General features: G+C 47.6%; 1 protein-coding gene across 1 annotated transcript; it reads left to right on the top strand.

Annotated features, from left to right (window-relative positions):
* Positions 1 to 435: 435 nt before the first annotated feature.
* On the top strand, positions 436 to 1470 carry LOC128063686 (protein ABHD18-like). Its single transcript, XM_052656494.1, has one exon. It carries the CDS (start codon positions 601 to 603, stop codon positions 1468 to 1470), a length of 870 nt encoding a protein of 289 aa, XP_052512454.1. The 5' UTR covers positions 436 to 600.
* Positions 1471 to 23601: the final 22131 nt, after the last annotated feature.

Below are 23601 nucleotides of genomic sequence, written 5' to 3'. Positions count from 1 at the left end.
CTCAATTCTAATTCTAATTCAAAACTGAGTACCTCTCACTTCTCAGTTCCTGGGGAGACTGTTGTCACTGCCTTTGGGGCTCAGGAGGACGGCGAGTCCCAGGAGCCTAGGGAGCCGCGGGGCTGAGAATCTCAGCCAGCTGGACGGCAGGCGTCCGCCAAGCGGCCACTGAATGTTTGTTTGCTACTGATGGGTGTGAGCAAGTTAGATATTCTATTCCAGAGACTACTCCTTACAAAACTTTTTATCAGAGGATGGGGAAGGCCAGAGGATCTCAGAAGACTCTTTGAATTCAGAAAGATTATTGGAAATCGAGAAAGATGTCAGAATCTGGTTTTGAGAGATTATCCAGTGTACATTGATAAGATTGAAGAGCAATCAGATTGTAAGATCCTAGATGGACACTTTGTTTCCCCCATGGCCCGTTATGTGCCTGATATCATGCCAACTGAATCTGTTACTGCTAGGTTCCAATTTATTGTGCCTAAAGAGTGGAACAGCAAATACAGACCTGTATGCATTCATCTTGCTGGAACAGGAGATCATCATTACTGGAGACGACAAACACTAATGGCTCGTCCTATGATTAAAGAAGCCTGAATGGCCTCTTTGCTGTTAGAAAACCCTTATTATGGCTGCAGGAAACCCAAGGACCAGATAAGGTCCAGCTTAAAAAACGTGTCTGACCTTTTTGTGATGGGAGGAGCTCTTGTTTTAGAATCTGCAGCGCTCTTGCACTGGCTACAGAGGGAGGGTTATGGACCTCTAGGAATGACCGGAATATCCATGGGAGGACTCATGGCTTCCTTAGCAGTATCCAGCTGGCCTAAGCCCATGCCATTGATTCCATGTCTGTCTTGGTCCACAGCATCTGGGGTCTTCACTGCAGGCGTGCTAAGTAAATCAATTAATTGGAGGGAACTAGAAAAGCAGTGTTATACACAGACAGTTTATGAAGAAGAAATTATTCACATGCTTGAATACTGTGGAAAAGGTTCTTTTAAAATGGGACAAGAGTTCGTGAAATGCTTCCCTAGCAGTGCAGACAAGCTAACTAACCTTGATCTGGTTTCTAGAACTTTAAATTTAGATGTGACGGACCAAGTTGTGTCCCCAAAACCCACTGAGTGCCATAAATCTGGTAAAACATCTATCAGTGCCATATCAGAAGGACTCTTGTTACAAGATGCCTCCAAGATGGACTGCTTCAGTCACACACTTTCAACCAACAAAAGTAGCTACACAAGCTGCAGTCCTCAGTTATGCCACCTACTCAGTAAAGAACAAAGGAGACACAATCTTCAGAAAGAATCTTTAATATTTATGAAAGAAGTTATGGGTGAATGTACTCATGTAGCAAATTTCTCAGTTCCAGTTGACCCAAGCCTCATCATAGAAGATCCCTATATTCCACAACAGGAGTTCAAAGTCTACAAGAAATTTGGCCTGGCTGTGAAATCCGATATCTAGAAGGGGCTCATATTAGTGCTTATCTTTTTAAACAAGGACTCTTCAGGTGAGCCATCTATGATGCATTTGAACGCTTCCTCCATAAATACACCAACTAATGGGATCACTGTATGTAGCCAGTGGAGCCATCATGTTTCTTACGAAAGGAGCTTCATCCTTTGACGACGTGAAGAACAAGCAGACAGCACGAGACACTCTGCCGCTGCTGCTGCTAAGTCGCTTCAGTCGTGTCCGACTCTGTGCGACCCCACAGACGGCAGCCCACCAGGCTCCCCCGACCCTGGGATTCTCCAGGCAAGAACACTGGGGTGAGTCGCCGTTTCCTTCTCCAATGCTATATATACACTCTACCTGCTGTCAACTGAGCCTGGACGTCAGTATTACGAATCAGTCAACTATTATCTTTAAATACATTTGAATACAGACACAACTGAGCGACTTCAATTTCACTTTCATGCATGGGAGAAGGAAATGGCAACCCACTCCAGTGTTCTTGCCTGGAGAATCCCAGGGTCGGGGGAGCCTGGTGGGCTGCCGTCTCTGGGGTCGCAGAGAGTCGGACACGACTGAAGCGACTTAGCAGCAGTAGCAGCAGAATGACCCAATGGACTGTCGCCCGTCAGGCTCCTCTGTCCATGGGATTCTCCAGGCAAGAATACTGGGAGTGGGTTGCCATGCCCTCCTACAGAGCATCTTTCTGACCCAGGGATCAAACCCATGTCTCTTACGTCTCCTGCATTGGCAGGCAGGTTCTTTACCACATTCTTTACCACAGAATGATGTCATTTTGAAATCGTGTAATATAAAAAATTCTACACACAAAATGTGAAATTGCCCTCATGTGAAACAACTGTATGGTCAGGCCACTCAAGATGTCTGTTCTCTTGCTCTCTGTATACCCCCTGCTCGGCCAGGCCCTGCTTCACTCACAGAACTCTCTAATCCTCTTAATTATAGAGCTTCATCAGTAACTGCCTATGTGCTTGCCCCTGCCCCAGCCTCTAGTTTCCATGGTAACTGATGAGCCAACCTGACGTCAGATCCCCCTATAAATGGGGAATATAAATACTACCCCTTCTCCCCAGGGGTAGTAAAGATTGCTGCCACTTTCTGCCTGCTGTCTGCTGTGCATGGTAGGGCGTGGCTCTAGGACAGGAGTCCTGCTTCAGACACCCTGTTAAAGAAACTTTTGCTGCCTCTGTCCCTGTTTCTGGACTCTCTTGGGCCAAAGACTGGGCATTTACAAACCCTGCAGGTCTGTGGGGTGCAGCCCAAAAACTAAGCAGAAATGGTGGAATCTCAAAACTAGGGCAAAGTAAACTGAAACTACACTTACATGAGTACAACGTGGCGCAGCCTCTTCAGCAGGTGGAAAAAAGGACCCGCTGTCCTTTGTCATTACTGTTGCAACCTGAGCAGTGGTTCTCCCGTCACAACTTCCAACAGTAAGTTTGATGACTAATGCCACATGCCTTATGGCCACCCCCTCCCAAAAAACAAGAACCAATATTATAACAAATCCGATAAAGATTTTTAATTACTGCAAAAAATTATATAGTTTAATCTCTTAACGAAATCCTCCAAGCATTTATTAGAGTGATAGCACTATGTTTGTAGCTAAAATACCCCCAACATACATACACATAAACATAGAAAACTCCGGGGTAGAGAACAGAGGCAATAAAAGTATTTTGAGGACCAAGCAATTACTATGATGTGCTACTAACTTAGGAGTGTGTGCTCTGTAAACTATGGGAAATATTGCTGGAAAAAACTCACTATCGTGATAGAGTTGCACTCCAGAAGACAGTACATCACCTCACAAAACAATTCATCTTGAATGATGCTAACTCTGAATTAGCTGAGCTCTCTGGGATGCTTTGGTGTTCTCCCAGGGCCCCTTTCTGGACCCCAGCTGTTATGAAGTAGGCTGGGAATGGCCCCCAGCAGCCCATTTTCTAGAGAATTGTCCTCAGCTGATGGCGGGTCCTTTGCCCCGGAAGTTAAACCGCAGCACGCAGCAAAGGCAGCCCATAGCCCTGAGGAGGGACAGCTGCAGCGTGGTTTATGCCCAGAGCTCCCACCCATCACCGTGTCTCAGACAAGGCTGAGTGTTCTGAGGGTACCTCCTCGTGCAGCTCTTTCTCTCAGCTTCTCCTACTTGATCCCCTCCCTTATAGGATTTTCCAGAAGAGAACCCTCTCTGTTAATCCTGTGCTCCTGAGTTCTCATCTCAGGCTCTGCTTCTAGGGAACCTGAACTAACAGAATTGGGACTGAGTCATCCTTGGAAACAGACTTAGGGAATGCAATTCTAAATTTGCTAGCCAACTAGCATGACAACCCCACTGGGAGTCTTCAATCGTCTGGGACATGTAGTATCAGCAGTTACCAAGGCGCCCACCTGCGGGGCTTCTGGGGCCTGGGATCCATGTGGATGGCGTGTGCACTGCCTCATGCGAGAGTTCTGAGGTTGGAGTGGTATGGGGGTAAAATGGACTTAGACTGCGGGACTGGGAGCTCATTGATGAACACCATCAATGCCTTCCAGGAAAAACCAGGCTCGGGGGGACCAGTCGCAAGGTGGAGAACACCATGAGAGAGCGAGAGCCCTCGTGACAGCATTACAGGCAGAAGGAGCTGACCACCAGGAACCAAACCGCAGAGAAATCTCAACTGCCGACCTAAGCAAGATTTCTGCACAGAGTCGGGACCCTGATGAGGACGGCATAGGACTCTGAAACTTGGGCGAGGGTCATCGGGATACATGCACCAGAAAACTCTGAAGCCTCTGAGTCTGCAGAAGTGGCCCACTCCCTGGATAGCGATGAGGAGATTATGGGAAAAGCCTCTCTTAAATGGGGCTTGTAAGACAGTGCTGGTCCTCTTCACAGTCTTCTACCACCTCCTTCTCTGACCACCAGAAAACTTCTAGGGTCGGATCTGAGTGTGAGTCAACTGCGCCAAGCCTGCAAAGGGCCCGTGGGGTTGAAAAGCTAAAGGAGCTGCAGGAGCCCATGAACAGGTCCCCGCAGGACTGGCAGAGGGTGCCCAGGAATGGGTCCGGGGGATGCTGGTCACAATGCTGGGAGGAATACACAGAAGATAAAGCTGGATATAGAGGGAATATTTGTTGATAAGTGAACTCTCTCATTTGACACAGGAAATGGGACTTTCCATTAAAGCATCAGAAAGCTCAGAAAGAGACTTCCCTGGTGGTCCAGTGGTTAAGAATCTGCCTGCCAATGCAGAGGACGCAGGTTCAGTCCCTGGTCTGGGGAGACCCCACATGCCTGGGAGCCACTAAAGCCCGGGGGTCACAACTGCTAGAGCTCTAGAGCCCACAAGCCTCAGCTACTGAAAACCCGTGCACCTAGAACCAGTGCTTCGCAGCAAGAGAAGCCACCGCAAAAAGAAGCCTGCAGCGACAAAGAGTAGCCCCAGCTTCTGCTCACGGCATCTAGAGAAAGCTGGCAGGCAGCAACAAAGACCCAGCACAGCCAATAAATAAATAAATACAAATTTAAATTTTTCTTAAAAGCTCAGAAAAACTGATGGCTCACATTAAATGAAGTAGAGATGCCAGAACTCTCTTTCCAGATGGTGGGAGAAAAACTCAACCAAGGAATAGCTGAAATGCAGTTCCTGTGTCAAACGGGGTGTATTTACTAGGGCAGCTTACCACAGTGTCACGTACATGGCTTGCACTCTCTGATCCAGCAAAATATCTCCTCCATCATCACCCTTTCCACAGGATGTTAGTTTCCTGGGGCTGCCCTCACAATTTGTCACAAAGTTGGTGGCTTGAAAGAATAGAAACTTGTTCACTCACAGTTCTGGGGGAGAGAGGTCTGAAATCGAGGTGTTAGCAGGGCTGTGCTCACTTTGAGAGCTTCAGGGAGGAAGCCTTCCTCGCCTCTTCCAGTTTCTGGTAGCTGCCAGCAATCCTTGGCTTGCAGGCACGTCACCTCAGCCGCTGCCTACATCTTCACATCACCTTCTCCCTACATCTTCACATCACCTTCTCCCTAATGTGTCTTCCCTTCTTATCTCAGGACACTTATCTTTGGATTTAGGGCCCACCCTAAACCAAAATGATCCTATCTTGAAACTCTAATTATATCTGCAAAGATCCTTATTCCAAATGAGGTAATGTACCTAGGTTCCAAGTGGATGTATCTTTTGGGCAGGGACAGAAAGGCACCACCATTCAACCCATGACACCTACCCATCACAAATGAGGATGCCTATACATCCAGTGGAAAATAGCACATATTTTGATTCTGGCCCTGGAAAATGGTAGCTCTGATTTCTGTCATCAGTTCAGTTCAGTTCAGTCACTTATTCGTGTCCGAATCTTTGCAACCCCATGGACTGCAGCATGCCAGGCCTCCCTGTCCATCACCAACTCCCAGAGTTTACTCAAACTCATGTCCACTGAGTCGGTGATGCCATCCAACCATCTCATCCTCTGTCATCCCCTTCTCCTCCTGCCTTCAATCTTTCCCAGCATCAAGGTCTTTTCAAATGAAATCAACTCTTTGCATCAGGTGGCCAAAGTATTGGAGTTTCAGCTTCAACATCAGTCCTTCCAGTGAATATTCAGGACTGATTTCCTTTAGGATGTACTGGCTGGATCTCTTGCAGTCTAAGGGACTCTCAAGGGTTTTCTCCAATACCACAGTTCAAAAGCATCAATTCTTCAGTGCTCAGCATTCTTTATAGTCCAACTCTCACATCCATACATTACCACTGGAAAAACCATAGCCGTGACTAGATGGACCTTTGTTGACAAAGGAATGTCTCTGCTTTTTTATATGCTGTCTAGGTTGGTCATAACTTTTCTTCCAAGGAGTAAGCATCTTTTAATTTCATGGCTGTAGTCACCATCTGCAGTGATTTTGGAGCCCCTGCAAAATAAATTCTGCCACTGTTTCATTGTTTCCCCATCTATTTGCCATGAAGTGATGGGACCAGATGCCATGATCTTCATTTTCTGAATGTTGAGCTTTAAGCCAACTTTTTCACTCTCCTCTTTCACTTTCATCAAGAGATATAAAATGAAGGACCTAGAATCACCAAAACAGCCTTGAAAAAGAAAAGCAAGCCTGGAGGAATCATGGTCATTTCAGACTTACTACAAAGCTATCTACTATAATCAAGATGACATAGTATTTGCATAATGATATCAGATAGATCAGTGGAACAGAATTAAGAGTCCAGAAATAGACCCACATAAAATAATCAATTTACTTTTGACAAAGGATCAGAGGTAATGAAATAGGGAAATAATAGTATTTTCAAATTTCATGCTCGTGTGCTAAGTTGCTTTAGTCAGGTCCCACTTTTTGTGACCCTATGGACTGTAGCCTGCCAGGCTCCTCTGTCCATGGGGCTTCTCCAGGCAAGAATACTGGAGTGGGTTGCCATGCCCTCCTCTAGGGGATCTTCCCGACCCAGGGATTGAACCCACATCTCTGCATTAGCACGTGGGTTCTTTACCACTAGTGCCATCTGGGAAGCCCGTTTTCAACATATGATACCTGAAATGTGGACATCCATCTCAAAAGCAAAGATCCTTGACTATTATGTTGTACCATATACAAAAATGTAACTTGAAATGGATCATAAACCTAGATGTAAAAGATGAACACATAAGAATTCTGGAAGAAAATATAGGAGAAACATTTTTGACCCGGGTTTAGACAAATACTTTTTAGATAGAAAAGAAAAAGCTCAAACTGTAAAAGAAACAGATTTCATCAAAATTTAAAACTCTGCTCTACAAAAGATAGTGTTAAGAAAATGTAAAGTCATGTCACAAATGGAGAGCAAATATTTGTAAAATACTTATCTGATTAAAGTATACAGTCTCAATGAGGCTGCTGCTGTTGCTGCTGCTGCTGCTAAGTCACTTCAGTTGTGTCCAACTCTGTGCGACCCGATAGACGGCAGCCCACCAGGCTCCCCCCTCCCTGGGATTCTCCAGGCAAGAACACTGGAATGGGTTGCCATTTCCTTCTCCAATGCATGAAGGTGAAAAGTGAAAGTGAAGTCGCTCAGTCATGTCCAACCCTCAGCAACCCGATGGACTGCAGCCTTCCAGGCTCCTCCATCCATGGGATTTTCCAGGCAAGAGTACTGGAGTGGGGTGCCATTGCCTTCTCAGCAGTGAAGGCTATATCACCCTAAAGGGGGCAAAATTTGTTCTCAGGGGACTAAAAACCTTTTAAATATCATAATGTGTCCCTCCAAAGAGCAATGGGGTATAAACAGATATGCAGTATATCCTTAGCATTAAATTTCATGGGGTCGGGGTGCAGGCATGAGGGGAAAATGTCCAAAAAGACTCCAGGGTTGGGAGAAGGGTAATATTCAAAAATACATATTGAAAAATGCTGGATAAAATGTTTGTATCTAGAATACATAAAAAGTCTCTTCCAAATCAGTTATAAGACAGAATCCATTTTTTTAATTGGACAAAAATCAAAACTACATCAAGAAGGTATATGGATAGCAAATAACCCATGAAAAGATGTTCAACATAATTACTCATTGTATGCATGCATGCAAAGTCATGTCTGACTCTTTACCACCAGGCTCCTTTGTTCCTGGAATTTTCCAGGCAAGAATACTGGAGTGGGTTGTCATTTACTCCTCAAGAGGATCTTCCCGACCCAGGGATCGAACCTGTGTGTGCTGTGGCCCCTGATTTGGCAGGGGGATTCTTTACCCCAAGTCACCTGGGAAGCCTTATTAGTCATTAAAGAAATTCAAATTAAAACCACAACGAGATACTAATACATCAGCATAAGAATAACTAAATTTTTTAAACAGATTAAAAATCCAAGTGATGGTGAAAATGGGACACAGCCAGAACTCTCTTGGAAGACATTTTGCCAGTCTTCGATAAAATCATAACATATACTCACCTTAGGATCCAGCAGTTCCACTCCTAGGTGGAAATAATTTATTTGAGCACAAGGCCCTACATTCCAGTGTTGTGGCTGCATTATTTATGTGAGACTAAACTAGAAACAACCAAATATCTATCAGCCAGTGAACAGATGTGACGCAATACTGCTTATCAAGAAAAAGAATGAATCACTAATATGGGCAACAATACAAATGAATCTCAAAAGCATCATGGTAGGTGAAAGAAGCCAGACCCATTTTCATTTTTCTGATATTCAAGAAAAGGCAAAACTATAAGAACAGGAATAACTCAGTGGTCGCCAGCGACTAGGGGGTCAGAAGGAAAATGACTAAAAGGAACATAAAGGAAGTTTTTTGATCCAGAAAACATTCTATATCCTGATTGTGCCTATGGCATGACTGTGTATATTGTCAAAACTCATCGAACTGTGCACTTTTTAAAGTGATTTTTTTACTCTATGTAAATTACACCTCAATAAAACTGACAAAAATAAAACATTTAAGGCGTTCCAACTGCTTGCCAAGCATTGAGCAGACACTCTTCTCACAAAGCTTATGGTCACTTAGCGATTTACTCTGCAGGGTCCCAAGCCCAGCACTGGACTCAGCAGCTGGGAGAAGGCGAGGAATGCAGAAACCAGCTCAGCGCAGCTGTCCCTCCAGGCACCTCTCCTAAGCCTCCCTCCACACTGTACAATTTAGTGACTGTTGGCCACAGCTGAAAGGCTGCTCTGTCTGCCTGGTTCCCCAGCGTGTGGTCCCCAGACCAGCAGGCTCAGCATTGCCTGTTGGGGACCAAGGGGGGCTGGGGGGAGCGATGTTAGAAACGCAGGATCTCACACCCCAGCCTGGACTTCCTGATGGCTCAGCAGATAAAGAATCTGCCTGCAAAGCAGGAGACGCAGGTTCAATCCCTGGGTCAGGAAGATCCCTGCAGGAGGAAAATGGCCACCCATTCCAGTATTCTTGCCTGGAAAATCCCATGGACGGGGGAGCCTGGTAGGCTACAGTAGTCACAAATTGACATGACTGAGCCACAGACGTACACACACAGACGTATACATACACCTGCACATACCCCAGCTCAGGGCTGCAGAGTCAGAACCTGCATTTCCACCAGACTCCAGATCATTCCTGTGCCTATAAACACTTGAGAAGCTTCAAGTCTGATCACAGATTGAGTTGGCTGGTGACGACTGTGTATATTCTCCCACACATGTATGCCCAAGTTGCTGTAATAGGCATTAAATATTATTCAACCCATGAAATTTGAGCAGGAAAAATTTTTTCAAGTAATGTGAATGTATCTAATTTGAAGATTCCACGACAGTTGTTTGCTTTAAACATTGTTGTAGAAATAGGTGTGTAGGTAAGGCAATTGTAAAAAATGAAGATAAGATATCATAGAAATCTAGGTTTTCATATTCAGATCGCTCCACAAGTGTCTTTAAGCCTCTCTGCACTGACTGTTCATGATAACCAAGACAAGGGAGCAGCCTAAATGTTCATCAACACATGAATGGATAAAGAAGACATGGCGCACATCCAATGGAATATTACTCAGTCGTAAAAAGGAATGAATAATAACACTTGCAGCCACAGAGATGCAACTAGAGACTATAACAATAAGCGAAATGTCAAAGACCAATATCGTATGGTATCACTTATATGTGGAATCTAAAGTGAAAGTGAAGTCGCTCAGTCGTGTCCGACTCTTTGTGACCCGTGGACTGTAGCCCACTGAGCTCCTCCGTCCATGGGATTCTCCAGGCAAGAATACTAGAGTGGGTTGCCATTTCCTTCTCCAGTGGAATCTAAAACATGACACAAATGAGCATATTTACAAGACAACAGTCTCACAGAAATAGAGAGCAGACTTACGCTTGCCAAAGGGGAGGGCATTGGGGGAGGGATGGATGGGGTGGGAGGTTGGGATTAGCAGATGTAAGCAACTGTCTATAGGGCAGATAAACGACGAGGTCCGACTGTATGGCACAGGGAACGATATTCAGTATTCTGTGATAAACTACAACGGAAAAGGTATGAAAAAGAATACATACGTACGTATGACCGAATCACTTTGCTGTACAGCAGAAGTTAACGCAACATTGTAAGTCAACTATACTTCAATTTTTAAAAAGTCTCTCTGCACCTTTAGAAACTGAAATCGAAAATAGCCAATTCATCACGAATGCCATTTACAAAAGACAGTGCTGAGCTGTAACCACTGTAGGATTTACCCCTCCCAGCCCTTCCTAAAGGATTTTATAGTAGAATTTCAGGGTCTGTGGTGACTCAGAGGAACTATCTATCTGTGGTCAGATACATTCCAAGCAGAGGGAACAAAGTTGAACCAAGCAGAATGAAGGCCTAAGTCAGAAATGATGCTTTGTTATAGCTGCTCCTGCTGCTGCTAAGTCGCTTCAGTCGTGTCCAACTCTGCGCGACCCCATAGATGGCAGCCCACCAGGCTCCCCCCTCCCTGGGATTCTCCAGGCAAGAACACTGGAGTGGGTTGCCATTTCCTTCTCCAATGCATGAAAGTGAAAAGTGAAAGTGAAGTCTCTCAGTCATGTCCAACTCTTCACGACCCCCATGGACTGCAGCCTACCAGGCTCCTCCGTCCACGGGATTTTCCAGGCAAGAGTACTGGAGTAGGGGGCCATCGCAGCCCAAGCTAATTAACACACTCAGGCTCCATGCTCAAGTCGCTCAGTCTTATCCCACTCTTCGTGAACCCATGGACTGTAGCCTTCCAGGCTCCTCTGTCCATGGGATTTCCCAGTTAAGAATACTGGAGTGGGTTGCCATTTCCCTTCTCCAGGGCATCTTCCAACCCAGGGATTGAACCCAGGTCACCTTCATTGGCCAGCTCATTCTTTACCACTGAGTCACCAGGAACGCCCTAACACACTACCTATCCTTAAAAAAAAGGAAAATAATATTCCATCTTTCACGGTCCTGCTGCTGCTGCTGCTAAGTCGCTTCAGTCATGTCCAACTCTGTGTGACCCCAGAGACAGCAGCCCACCTGCCTCCCCATCCCTGGGATTCTCCGGGAAAGAACACCGGAGTGGGTTGCCATTGCCATCTCCTTCGTGCCATCTCCATCTCCACACCCTGATTAGCGAAATGATTAACAATATTAACTATGGGGTCAAATACATCTGGTTATGAGGTTTCTGCTCCAACCTTACTAATTACAAATGTGAACAAGAGACAGTCAAGTAGTTAATTTCTGGGACCCAGTTTCCTCAACTGTAAAATGATATTAATCATACCTGGCTCATAGAATGATGACGTATACAAAATGAGAATTATGTGTAAAGCATTATTATTAGGGCAAAGACTTATCCAGTTACTGCTTCTTCACTGGACAGGAATCGGTGTTTCCCCTTGTCTGAAATGCCCAACCCTTTAAACTTGAACTATGGGAGTCAGAAGCCATCACCATCTTCTTTATCCATGTATCTGCTGATGGACATTTAGGCTGCTTACATGTCTTGGTTATCATGAACAGGTGTGGTGAGACTTAAAGACACCTGTGGAACAATCTGAATACACAAACCTAGATTTCTATGATATTTTCTCCTCATTTTTTATAGTTGTCTAACCTACAACTATTTCCACAACAATGTTTAAAGCAAAGGCAAATCGAAAAGGCAAATCCTTCAGCTGGCAGAGGACCCAAGGAGCCAGAATCACCATTAACACCTCAACAACATCAGATTACCTGGCAACCCACCAAAGCCCAAGGAGGGTGGGAAACCAGTATGGGGAGAGGGCTATTTAGGCTGGAAGAGTTCTGGTTAAGACTCAAGAGCAAACTTGCCCACTCCACATGGCATACCCCCTCCCCACTCACAGAGTTTGATAGTCATGTGTTCAACCGTCACACAATTCACTCAGTCACTCAGGAATTCATTCATTCATTCATTTACTCATGCATTCATCCTGAAAAATATCTATTAAGGAGCCAGACCCTGTCCCAGATATCAGGTATACTGTCTTGATCTGTCTGAGCCTCTGTTTTCCCATCTGTAAAATGGGCTGTTGGCAAAATTCGTTGTGTGTCCATGAAGGGTCCTGTATGGTGATTGGCTCAGAAAATGCCACTTCTGTGCTCCCTTCTCTTCCTGTTAAGTACTTTGGTACACTAGGCTCTGAGATTTCCTTTTCCTTAAAATGAGACTGGTGTTCATCTTTGCTGGGAGATAGGACAGGCCTGTGGACCCTGGCAACCACTCTCTTTATGCCAAGGGTTGCAAACTCAATTATCTCTGGTGACCAGGCCTTGGGGAATGTGACCAGTTTGGGGCAGAGCACAGAGCTTGTCCTAGGTGCTCAGCTCCAGCCCTTGGTTGCCCTTCCACTTAAATATGCCAGAGTTCCCAGTTTTTCAGGAAAAGCTGGAGGTCCAGATAACATGCGAAAGTTTCCATTTTTCTGGAACACAGGCAACTTTTCACATTCATTTTCAAACACGCAGACTTTGAGTTTACCACCTCTACACAGCAGAGAAAAGGCTGCAGTTCACGGTTGCCATCAAATCCTTTCGCCAGGGGAGAGTTTCCCGAGACACAGACCAACTTCATCCTTAAAGACCAGCCCATCCCCACACCACCTGGGCCCGCAGTCCACGCCCAGCAGAGCCTCCTCAGTTCTCAGATACATGCTCGTATATCCACTGCCGCTGCCCAGGCCCTCTCTCCCAGTAAGGAGATGTCAGAGCCCACTCTTTCTGCCTCTGGAGAATGTCGACCAAAGAGCCCTTTCTCTGTTGGAGACACAGATCAGTACAGGGCTGTGGGTGCTGCCGTGGGCAGGGGCCACCGTAACAAGCGGGACTCTCTCCCCTGTGGCCCCGCTGCCCTGCCAGCTGCCCACCTGCCTGGCAGCTGCTCTCCCAGCTATGCTCCCACCCACCTCGGCCACCTCTGCTCAGAGCGACACACGTGTCGCTCCGATGACAGAGGTGAGCGGCGTGGAAGGACTCGGAGTTCATAAAGAAAAGCTCTTCCCCTTGATGACCACTTGGCAACTGGCCAGGCTTTCCAGACTGCCTGGAAGGAATGTATTACATTATCAAACACTAGAAAGTGGTTTCTTTCTTGCCGTATTCCAATCTCTAAAAACAGAAAGAAAGTGGGGTTGGCGGGGGAGGGAAATTCCTTCGTGGTCCAGTGGCTGAGACTCCAAGCTCCCTATTCAGGGGGCCCAGATCGATCCCTGGTCAGGGAACTAGCTCCTACATGCCACAACAAAATATCCCACGTGCCGCAACTAAGACCAGATGCAGCCAAATAAATAAATATTGAAAATAACTAAATAATGTTTTTTAAAAAGGAAGAAGAAGAAAAAGCTACAGACTGGAAACCACCCTAATGCTAATTTAATGATGGCACAGACAGACAACAGAGCACTCTGCAGCTGTGTGGGAAAATCAGGAGGCCCATTAAGTAGTTCCACGAAGAAGGAAACGCAAGGGACCACGTTCAGAGTGTGTCCCATTTATGACCCCAAAGTGGTGATATTTGCTGATGCATGTGCTGCCTGTGTTGACGCATGACAAGATACTTCTGGAAGGAGATAAGAAACTGGCAAAAATGCTCAACTCTAGGGAAGGGGATTGGCAGCAAGGAGGCACAGGAGAAGGGAAGCTTGTCTTTCACTTTTATACTGTTTGGCATCTTTTTAGCATTATGGTGGGCTTCCCAGGTGGCTCACTGATAAGGAATCTGTCTGCCAGTGCAGGAGATGCAGGAGACATGGGTTGGATCCCTGGGTCGGGAAGGTCCCCTGGAGGAGGAAATGGCAACCCACTCCAGTATTCTTGCTGGGACAATCTCATGGATAGAGGCGCCTGGAAAGCTATAGTCCATAGGGTCACAAAGAGTCAGACATGACTGAACATGCATGAAGCTTAACCTTATGGTTATATTAGTGATTCTTTTAAACAAAGTTTTCATTTGAAAATATTTTTAGATTGACAGATTTGCAAGGAAGACACAGTTCCCCTTAAGGTCCACGTAACTATGGTACATTCGTCCAAGCTAAAAGACTGCCAGTGGGACCATCTCATAGACTTTATTTAGATTCCACTGATCTTTAGAGAAATGTCCTCTTTCTGATCCAGGCTCCCATCCAAGGTCCCTGTCACGTTAGGCATCACATCTCCTTAGATTCAGTGTGTGACAATTTCTCAGACTTACCTTGTCTTCATGAACGGGAGCGTTTTTGAAGAATTGTGGTCAGCTATCCTGTCCAGCGGCCCTCAGTTTGGGTTTCCTCTGTTTCCTCATGGTCAGTCTGGGTTGTCGGTATGGGGGACAAATGGCCTGGAGGTGACATGCCCTACTTGTCACACTGCATCAGGTTCCGTGATACGACGTTTACCCCTGGTGAGGTCAGCCTTGGTCAGCTGGTCAGTCTGTCTGCCAGTGCCCCCGCTAGCACGGTTGTTCTTTCCTATTCATACTCTGTTCTTCTGATGGGAGTCCCGGAGTCCAGCCCGCACGCAGGGAGAGGAGACGCTCCGCTCCAGAGCTGCCAGCAGCCACACGTGTTATTTGGCATTTTCTCAGAGACTTGTCCCTTTCCCCCATGTTTTAATGTAGTCAGTCATTTATTTGTATCACTGTGGATTCATGTATATTTATTTCATTTGGGGGATTATAATCCAATACTGCAGCTATTTATTTTGTCATCCAAATTATTCCAGTTTGGGTTACATTTGTTTTTTAATGGTTTTTGATGATAAAAACTCATAGTCATTTTAAGAGTCTGTGATCAAGGATAAGGTTGCGTGAGATCATGAGAAATTATTCCCAGGTCTCAATCTTCTATGGCAGAGGGGGAAGTCCTGGGCAAGCATGATGAGTTCAGGCCCCAGAGTGAGACCAGGGTTCAAATCCCAGCTCTGACACTTAGGAGCTGTGCAGCTTCTGGCAGGGTTTAATCTCTCTGTGTTTTAGGTGAAATACCCCAAGACTGGGATGATTGTGCTATATAATGTTTCCTAATTTTGTGAAGGTCAATTACAACAGGGTCTGGGAAGCATTCAGAATGTTGCTTGACACCAGTGAAGCAGGCAATAACCATCAGCTGTGGTTGCCATTGGCACAGTGTGGGGTGCTAGGGGGGTCGGGGTTGGGGTCCCTGTGTACTCCCCCCACCGCCACACCAGCAGTCCAGGTCATCAACAGCAGTGGGCAGAGGGCCAACCAGATGCAGTGGGAGGGGAAAGGCCTGGCAGAGATGGAAGGCTCAGAGGCAGGAGACCTGATTTCCAGTGAAGCCCACCTCCAGCTCTGCTGCTGGGGACAAGCTGTGTTGCCCCTCTAGGCCTGAGTTTTCTCATCTTTGGGGAAGGACCTCGTGAAGCTGGACTGCCTTTCTCAGTGGCGGATACCCAACAGCTTTGGAAACTGCCGAGTTCAGGGGACCTGATGAACTTGCATGCAGTTGAATCTCCAAGCTGTCTCCCCAGGCAGGGATCCAATCGATGCTTTTCCTAGCCTGGGCACCTTAGCCTTTTCAAGGCAGTCCTCTTTCAGGCTTCAGCAGGCTTGAAAGACCCCAGTCTGCCTGCCTCCTCTGCCCTGCCCCCAGGGTCCCAAGCAGCAGCTAAAGTGCAAGATCTCCATTGCCCACACTGAATTCCCTTGACGTGCCTGGCCAGGGTGACAGAGGCAGGGCTGACTTCCAGGCCCCTCCTCTGAGTGCTGCATGGCTGGGAACCCATTTCACAGCCCTGGAAACTGAGGCCAGAGTGAACTGCCCGCATCAGCATGATGAATACATTTCTAACCAAGGACCTGCCACAGGTCTAGACCTTCCCCAGGAATTCTACCCTGCCCATCATCTCACCACCGTCATCATCATTCTGGGCTTGGAAAGTAGCAGGAGGCCACTGGAATGAACCACCACTTTTCTCCACATCTGTTCCTGTCTTGATCTCGTTCCCTCGGGAGTTAGCCTAGAGCATCCGCCCAGCCCCCTCCAGGAGTCCAAACCCTTCTTCAAGGCTCTCCACACTCCCTCCTACAGGAAGCCCTTCTGACCAGATGAAAATTCCAGCAAGGACCCTGGATTCTCTTGGACTTGAGTTTGAATTCTGGTTCCGTATTGCTTAGCTGAGACACCTTGGGTGAATTACCTGCTTTGTGAAACGGAGGTACCACTGCCCACCTTGTGGGAATATCCCCAAAACTAGCTGAATGTATATAAAGCATTTGGCTTTGGTAAGTGTTCAGAAAGTGGTAGACAGTACTCCCCTCTCCTTCCAGCAGAACTTACAGGCCAGTGCGACCTCGTCCTGCATCATCCATCCCTCCATTCATTCAGCAAGTCCTCCTGGAGTTCCTGTTCTGGGTGAGAATCTGGGAACCCACTGCTAAACAATACTATGGTTCCCACAGAGCTTGCAAGGAATCTTGCTACCATCAGTGTCATGTGATATAAAATGATGGCTGGGGCAGGTACCTTGTTGTCCCAAGAACCCATACTTGGGGGACTTGGTGGAGCCTGGTGGCTGGGGAGGGGGGGGGGGCGGGATCAAGTGAAGTCTCTCCCACTTAAGTGAAACCTGAGGGGTGAGTAGGTGAAGAGCAGGCCAAGGGCCAGCCTTCCAGCTCCTGGAGGAAGTCCAAGGGCCTGAGAGAGGAAGCTGGAGGGGCCCAAGTGCCAGTGAGCCAGGTGAATTCCCAGAGTGGGTGACTGAGGCAGCTGGGGAGCCCTGTGCTCAGGCTAGGGAAAGGGAAGCCGTGAGGTGGTGAGTCGCCGCTTACCGTCCAGAACATTCTACCCCTGTCCACCCCAGCTGCCAGAGGGGCGTCCCCCTGCTCCCTATTCATTACCTGACATAACTAATTGCCTGGTGACATTTCCCATATTATAGACAAGTGTGAATTATGGGCCCAGCTGTTCCCCTGCTCGTCACCGAGAATCGGTTGATAAATATGTTTATTTGAGGTCAGCCCGGCCTCATCCATTAGAAATATTGTTTTTCTAAACATTACATTGATTTAATTTAACTCTAATCAATTTAAAATGGTTCTGACAATTAACAAAAGCTTCAAATATGACCTTAAAGTAATAGGATTCATTAGCTATGTTTAGGATTAAACTTACCCTAATAGAGCAATTTTTCTTCCGAGGGTATTTGGTGAGCGACTAGTGGTCAGTCAAAATGAAATCAATTATTATAAATTATACAGTTAAACTTGATTATGTATCCCCTGCTAATTTGTATAAATAAGGGTCTCTGACAATGGGAGTAATTTATTAATAACTATCTCTACCCCAACCCGGTATCACACTTCATGTAACAGCTGCCGGGGCATCTGTAACCCATGAAGTATTATTTTCCAGGCTGCTCTCGATGTATGCTAATTAAACCCATAATTAATTGGAACAGTTATAGTTAAGACACAATGCTGGCGCCCTTTGCCCTACTATTCATGACAGTCAACTCATTCAAAAGGCAATCTGATCAAAAATTCATATGCTAGCTTGGGCGCCCCCAAAGGAAGGCGATCTTCCTACAAAGGGTGCTTGTGATATGACAGCTGGTATGCTGGGGAGGGGAGAGATGCAGGCAGTCAGAAACTCGGTCCCCAGAGCTTGGGCTTCCCACCCCGCTACCGCCAGCCAATGCCCCGCGCAGAGGGAATGGAGATTCGGAGTGGCAGAATAGAGGATCTGGAATAGGATGTCTTAGCCAGAGCTAACGAATTGGTGGCCAGATTTTTAACAAATTTGGGAAATCTCACTGCTCTTGGAAATTCCCAACTTTGAGAAAAATCGGAATTCTCCGGGCCTGCTTCTCCCATCCCCTTTACCACCTCAACACTTCTTTCATTACCTGTCTGGTCCCTATAGGCAGTGCGCTTGACTGCCAAGGTCTAGGAGAGCTCCCCCATTCTACAGGTGAAAAAACCGAAGCCCAGAGGGACAGGTCATCAAGGAGCACATGGTGACCAGGCTCCAAGCAGGCTGGGTGTGGCTGGTCTCACACGCGTCTAGGCGAGCCTGGGGCCCGAGGCCAGGCGGGCCTGTCCCTGAGTGGATCCTCTCCCTGCTATAGATGCGCCAGCACCGCCATGTTGGATGTTCGCAGTGGGAAACCACAGGACAAGGCCCGCTAATCCCAGATTCTTCTGGTGGAGCTGGGGAAAGGTGGGGGAAATTCTTCCTAACCCTGACATTTGAGGGGACCAGAAGAGAAAAGTTCTGACAACTAAAACAGCATGTGTACAAAAGAACAGTCAGCTTGGAGATGCCTGTGAAAATAACCTCACGTGAACCATCCAACCCTCCAGAGGACGTAACGTGCTTCCCACTGGGTCTTCCTGGGAGGGACAATGAGAGGGCAGGGACAAGAAGCCTGTCGCCCTCTGGTCACCCTCCTACTGGAGCCAACAGATGAGAACAAAGCTGGCTAAGTCCCAGGAGTCTTGGGTGTGCCTGAGGAGGGGGCCCCTTGACAATAAGAGAGGAAAAAGCTCTGAGGCCCAGCCTTCCTCTGCACTCGGGCAGGTGAGAAGAGCATTCCTGTAGGGAAAGTCTTGAATTCTTCCTGTGCCAACCTGAGGCAGGAAGTGGTAGGTGGGTGAGGAGTGAGAGGAAGGAATAAGGCAGGTCTCAGGCCTCAGAGGCCTTGTTGGTGGGGAAACTGAGAAGTCTCACACAACAATCCAGGAGCTAGAGGTGAGCATCTGAGGCCGCTTCTGTCAGAAGGTCAGCCTTCGGACCAACCCACTCCCTGAGCAGAGCTTCCCTGGTGGTTTAGATGGTAAAGAACCTGCCTGCAATGCAGGAGACCCAGGTTCAATCCCTGGGTTGGGAAGATCCGCTGGAGAAGGAAATGGCCATCCACTCCAGTATTCTTACCTAGATAATTTCATAGACAGGTCATGGCGTCACAAAGAGTCAGACATGACTGAGTCACACACACACACACACACACACACACACACACACACACTCCCTGCAAGTTGGGGAAGGCCCAGCATGCATGGCCGGAACAAGCCCACATCCCCCAAGGTCTGCAGGGCTGGGGACCCAGCACAACCCCCACTCAGCTGCTCCCCACAACTCAGCTCAGCTCAGCAGACAGTGGGCAGACAGTGGCCTACCCAGGGGGTAGGAGGAGGACTGGCCCAGACCTGGGGTCCAACCCAGCTCTGTCCTAATTCATCACATGACCCTGGGCATGCCCTTTCTTTGAAGGCTTCAGGGCATCCAGCTACAAAATGAAGGGTCTGATCCATTCCTCATCACACCAGTGACCCAGGTGGTCCCTGTGTCCAGCAGACTGCAGGAAAGGCCTGCTTGCAGACTTGACCCTGTGACTACTGCTGCTAAGTTGCTTCAGTCGTGTCCAGCTCTGTGCGGCTCCATAGACGGCAGCCCACCAGGCTCCCCCGTCCCTGGGATTCTCCAGGCAAGAACACTGGACTGGGTTGCCATTTCCTTCTCCAGTGCATGAAAGTGAAAAGTGAAAGTGAAGTCACTCGGTTGTGTCTGACTCTTAGTGACCCCATGGACTGCAGTCTTCCAAGTTCCTCCATCCATGGGATTTCCCAGGCAAGAGCACTGGAGTGGGGTGCCATCGCCTTCTTCCTGAACTTGTGGAGGGTTTTCTTATTCTACATTAGGCCTGAGTTTCAAAAACAAGCGCAGTGCACATACACACACACACACACACACACACACACACACACACACACTTCTTTTGAGCTGGAGGTGACTATTAAAGTTACTGAACTTTAATGAAAAAATGTTTCTCAAAACTCATCCAAGTGTTTACTGAAAGTTTTGTATGTAAATTAGACTTCAGTGAAAGTGATTTTAAGAGCAAACTAAGGCATGTAGAAAAAAATTTCAGCTTATTTGAGCATTAGAATCAGCATCAAACCAAAAGGGGTTAGAAGCTGAGAACAGGATTCTACAGAGAAGCCAAGGAAGCAAAGATTTGATTGATGACAGCATCGCAGGTGCCTTGTTTGGGAAAGCCAAGCTCATTGGCTATTTTTGATTGGTTGTCCTTGTTGACTGTTTGTGATTGGTGGTCCTTGTTGGTTGTTTGTGATTGGTCGTCCTTGGCGTTCATCTTCTGACTTAGAGCTCACCACTCTGGTTTAGATTTGTTTAGGAACCAAGGCAGAAGAGCCGCCCCAGACCAATGGCCTCCTTGTTTAATTACATTTACTCTGGTTTTATAAATAAAACAAGGAGGGAGTAGAAATCAAAACTGCTTTGGAAACAGTCTGAAGTTCAGCTCGCACCTCTCTTATAAACCAGCAGGCCTGTTCCTAGGTGTTCCCAGGAGAAGGGCTTGGCACACACCAAAAACATGCTCAAGAGGCTCACAGAAGCATTATTCACAACATCCCCAAATTGGAAGCAACCCAAACATCCGTGAGCAAGAGAACCAATAAACAAATTATGGTGTATTTACACAAAAAGCCCTACAGGGCCATGACAGAACCACGGATACATGCAAATGGGTGAAAATCACAGGCGCTACACTGAGTGTACAGGATCCTGTCTCCCTTTAGGTGGAGCCCGAAACCCGGCAAAACGAATCAGGGTGACAGAAGTTAAAACAGTGATTGTTGCTGGGCAAGTGGGCAGGAACTGCCTGGGAGGAGCAAAGGGGCCGAACGCTAGAAAACCCGGGAGGCTGACCCGACGCCTGTAGGGACGCTCGAAATCCATGGAACCCCGCACAGAAGACATGTGCTTAAACAAGGTGCATCTCAATAAGAAAGAAGAAAAAAGGCCACAGCCAGATGCAGTCATGCCCACAGTGGGCAGGGTATCCTCAGCCTCCCTCCATCATCAGATCCTCGAATAAATCCCATATCTCAGCGCCATGCCCCCAAGCACCCCTCTGTGGCGGGGACGATGGCATCCTCTCTGCAGGCAGGCCAGAGCAGGACTCCAAACACTGGGCCACACCTGCCTCCGAAGCCAGGCAGCCCTGAATTCAAGTCCCACTGGCTCTGTCTGGGCCTCAGTTTCCTCATTTGGGAACTAGGGGTAAGATTCTTGTAAAAATGGGAGAGTACCGATAGGAAGCACCTAACCCAGGACCTGATGTCCACCAGATGGGGAAACTGAGACTCAGGGAGCAGACAGACTCGTCTCGATGGGGGTGTCCAGACCCCGTGGCTGCAGAGCTCTGTGGCGGCTCCGCCTCCAGCCCCAACTGCCCCCAGCCTGTTCTGCCACCAACAAGGGCACGGCCAGTCCTTGTGGTTCTTTCCCGCCCACTACTGCCCTTTGTGTTGGCCCAAACGACCCTATCTCAGCCTCCCCCAGCCTCCCCAGCCCTGCTGGTCCAGACCCCTTGTTCAGGAGGCTGGAAGGGGTGTGGCTTTGGGGAGGGCGGGGCTCCCTTCTTCCCTCCCCCTTCTCCAACTTGAGCAGGCAGCAGGCTCTGCGGAGGGACTCAGCCCGCTGGCACTTTCTCCTGCAGGCCCTGGGAGAAGCCAGCTTCTATTTTCAGGAGCACCACAGTAGACGTCTACTTTAACCTGTTGCTGCTAAGTTGCGTCAGTCGTTTCCGACTCTGTGCGAACCCCTAGATGGCAGCCCACCAGGCTCCACCGTCCCTGGAATTCTCCAGGCAAGAACACTGGAGTGGGTTGCCATTTCCTTCTCCAATGCATGAAAGTGAAAAGTGAAAGGGAAGTTATTCAGTCGTGTCCGACTCTTAGCGACCCCATGGACTGTAGCCCACCAGGCTCCTCCATCCATGTGATTTTCCAGGCAAGAGTACTGGAGTGGGTTGCCGTTGCCTTCTCCACTCCTACCAAATCCCCAGCTCCTCGGGCCTCAGATTCTCCACGGATGAAGCGAACCTCTCCATCCTATGCGTTTAGGGAATGAAGATGAAGGCTGTGAGTGTCCTGGCAACAGCACGAAGGACAACACCAAGCGGAGAATGGAGTGAAAAGGGCGGGGCCCAGTTTCAGCCAAGCCTGCTTACACCAAGCCAACCTGAACACTGTTTTCTTCCTTGGCCACCTAATGCCTGAGTGGCTGCCTCGGTGTCCCCATTGTGATCCTCCCAGTTCCTTGTCTTCCCTTCAAGATCCCCTCGCCCGGAATGGTCCTCCTGGTCTGGGAATAGCTTCTGTTTTGATCCGGTCATTGGCCTGTTGCTGCCTCACACTCTGTGGGGTCCTAATGCCTTCGGACCTCCATGGCCCCTCCAGCCTTCCTTCCCATTCCCCAAGAGCAGTCTTTTCTCTCCAGGACTACCAGAAGAGAACTTGAAAACTGGTGGACACACAAGTATCTTCATCACGCTACATGCGTGTTCTCAGTCGTGTCCAACTTTTTGCAACCCTATGGACTGTATGTAGCCCACCAGCCTCCTCTGTCCGTAGAATTTTACAGGCAAGCATACAGAAGCGGGTTGCCATTTCCTACTCCAGAGGATCTTCCCCACCCAGAAATCAAACTCATGTCTCCTGCATGTCTCTGGCATTGCAGGCAGATTCTTTACCACTGAGCCAATAACTTCCAGAATCACCACCCAAGCTCCCAAATGCCCCAGCAGTACCTGATTGACAGCTCACAGCCCTTCTCACTCCTATATCTCCTGATATGTGGCCCTTCCTAGCCACCTCCCTGCGTATCCTGTCATTCAGTCAAACACGGGTTTTGATGTGTATGACACTTATAAAAAGAAAAAGATGAAAATGTCAGAATCTTTTGTGGTCACAGTAATCTATGCAGTCACTATATTCACTGCTAACAAACTTTTCAGTACATTTATACAGACTTTTGTATGAACAAAATTAGATCTATTACAAAACATGTTTCATCATCTACTTTTTTCTCCTAATACATTGTGGAATTTGGCTCATGTCATTAAAAAAAAAAATGTTCCAGAAGTACAACGACTGCCAAATACTCCAAACATCTATACCAGAAATTGACCAGAGCCCTACACACTTAAGGGTCTCAAGTGAAGCCACACTATAAGCAGAGCATTTGTGGTCTTACAGCGAATCTTGGGCATCCTGGTGATCACATCCTGAGAAAAATGGCAGAGCAATAACATTGCCAGGTAGAAGGAAAACATTCAGGCTTTTGAAAAATTGTGCACGTGGATGGAACCCCCACATGACTCACAACCTGTGTGTAACTGTTCAGAGCCAGGGAACTGAAGAGGAAAT

The sequence above is a fragment of the Budorcas taxicolor genome, chromosome 18 (genome assembly GCF_023091745.1).
Source record: "Budorcas taxicolor isolate Tak-1 chromosome 18, Takin1.1, whole genome shotgun sequence".
In the NCBI taxonomy this organism is placed as follows: Eukaryota; Metazoa; Chordata; class Mammalia; order Artiodactyla; family Bovidae; genus Budorcas; species Budorcas taxicolor.
This window is presented reverse-complemented; position numbering and strand designations above follow the sequence as displayed.

Coding starts and splice junctions, on each gene's coding strand:
- LOC128063686 (XM_052656494.1), top strand. CDS start 601: ATGGCCTCTTTGCTGTTAGAAAACCCTTATTATGGCTGCAGGAAACCC.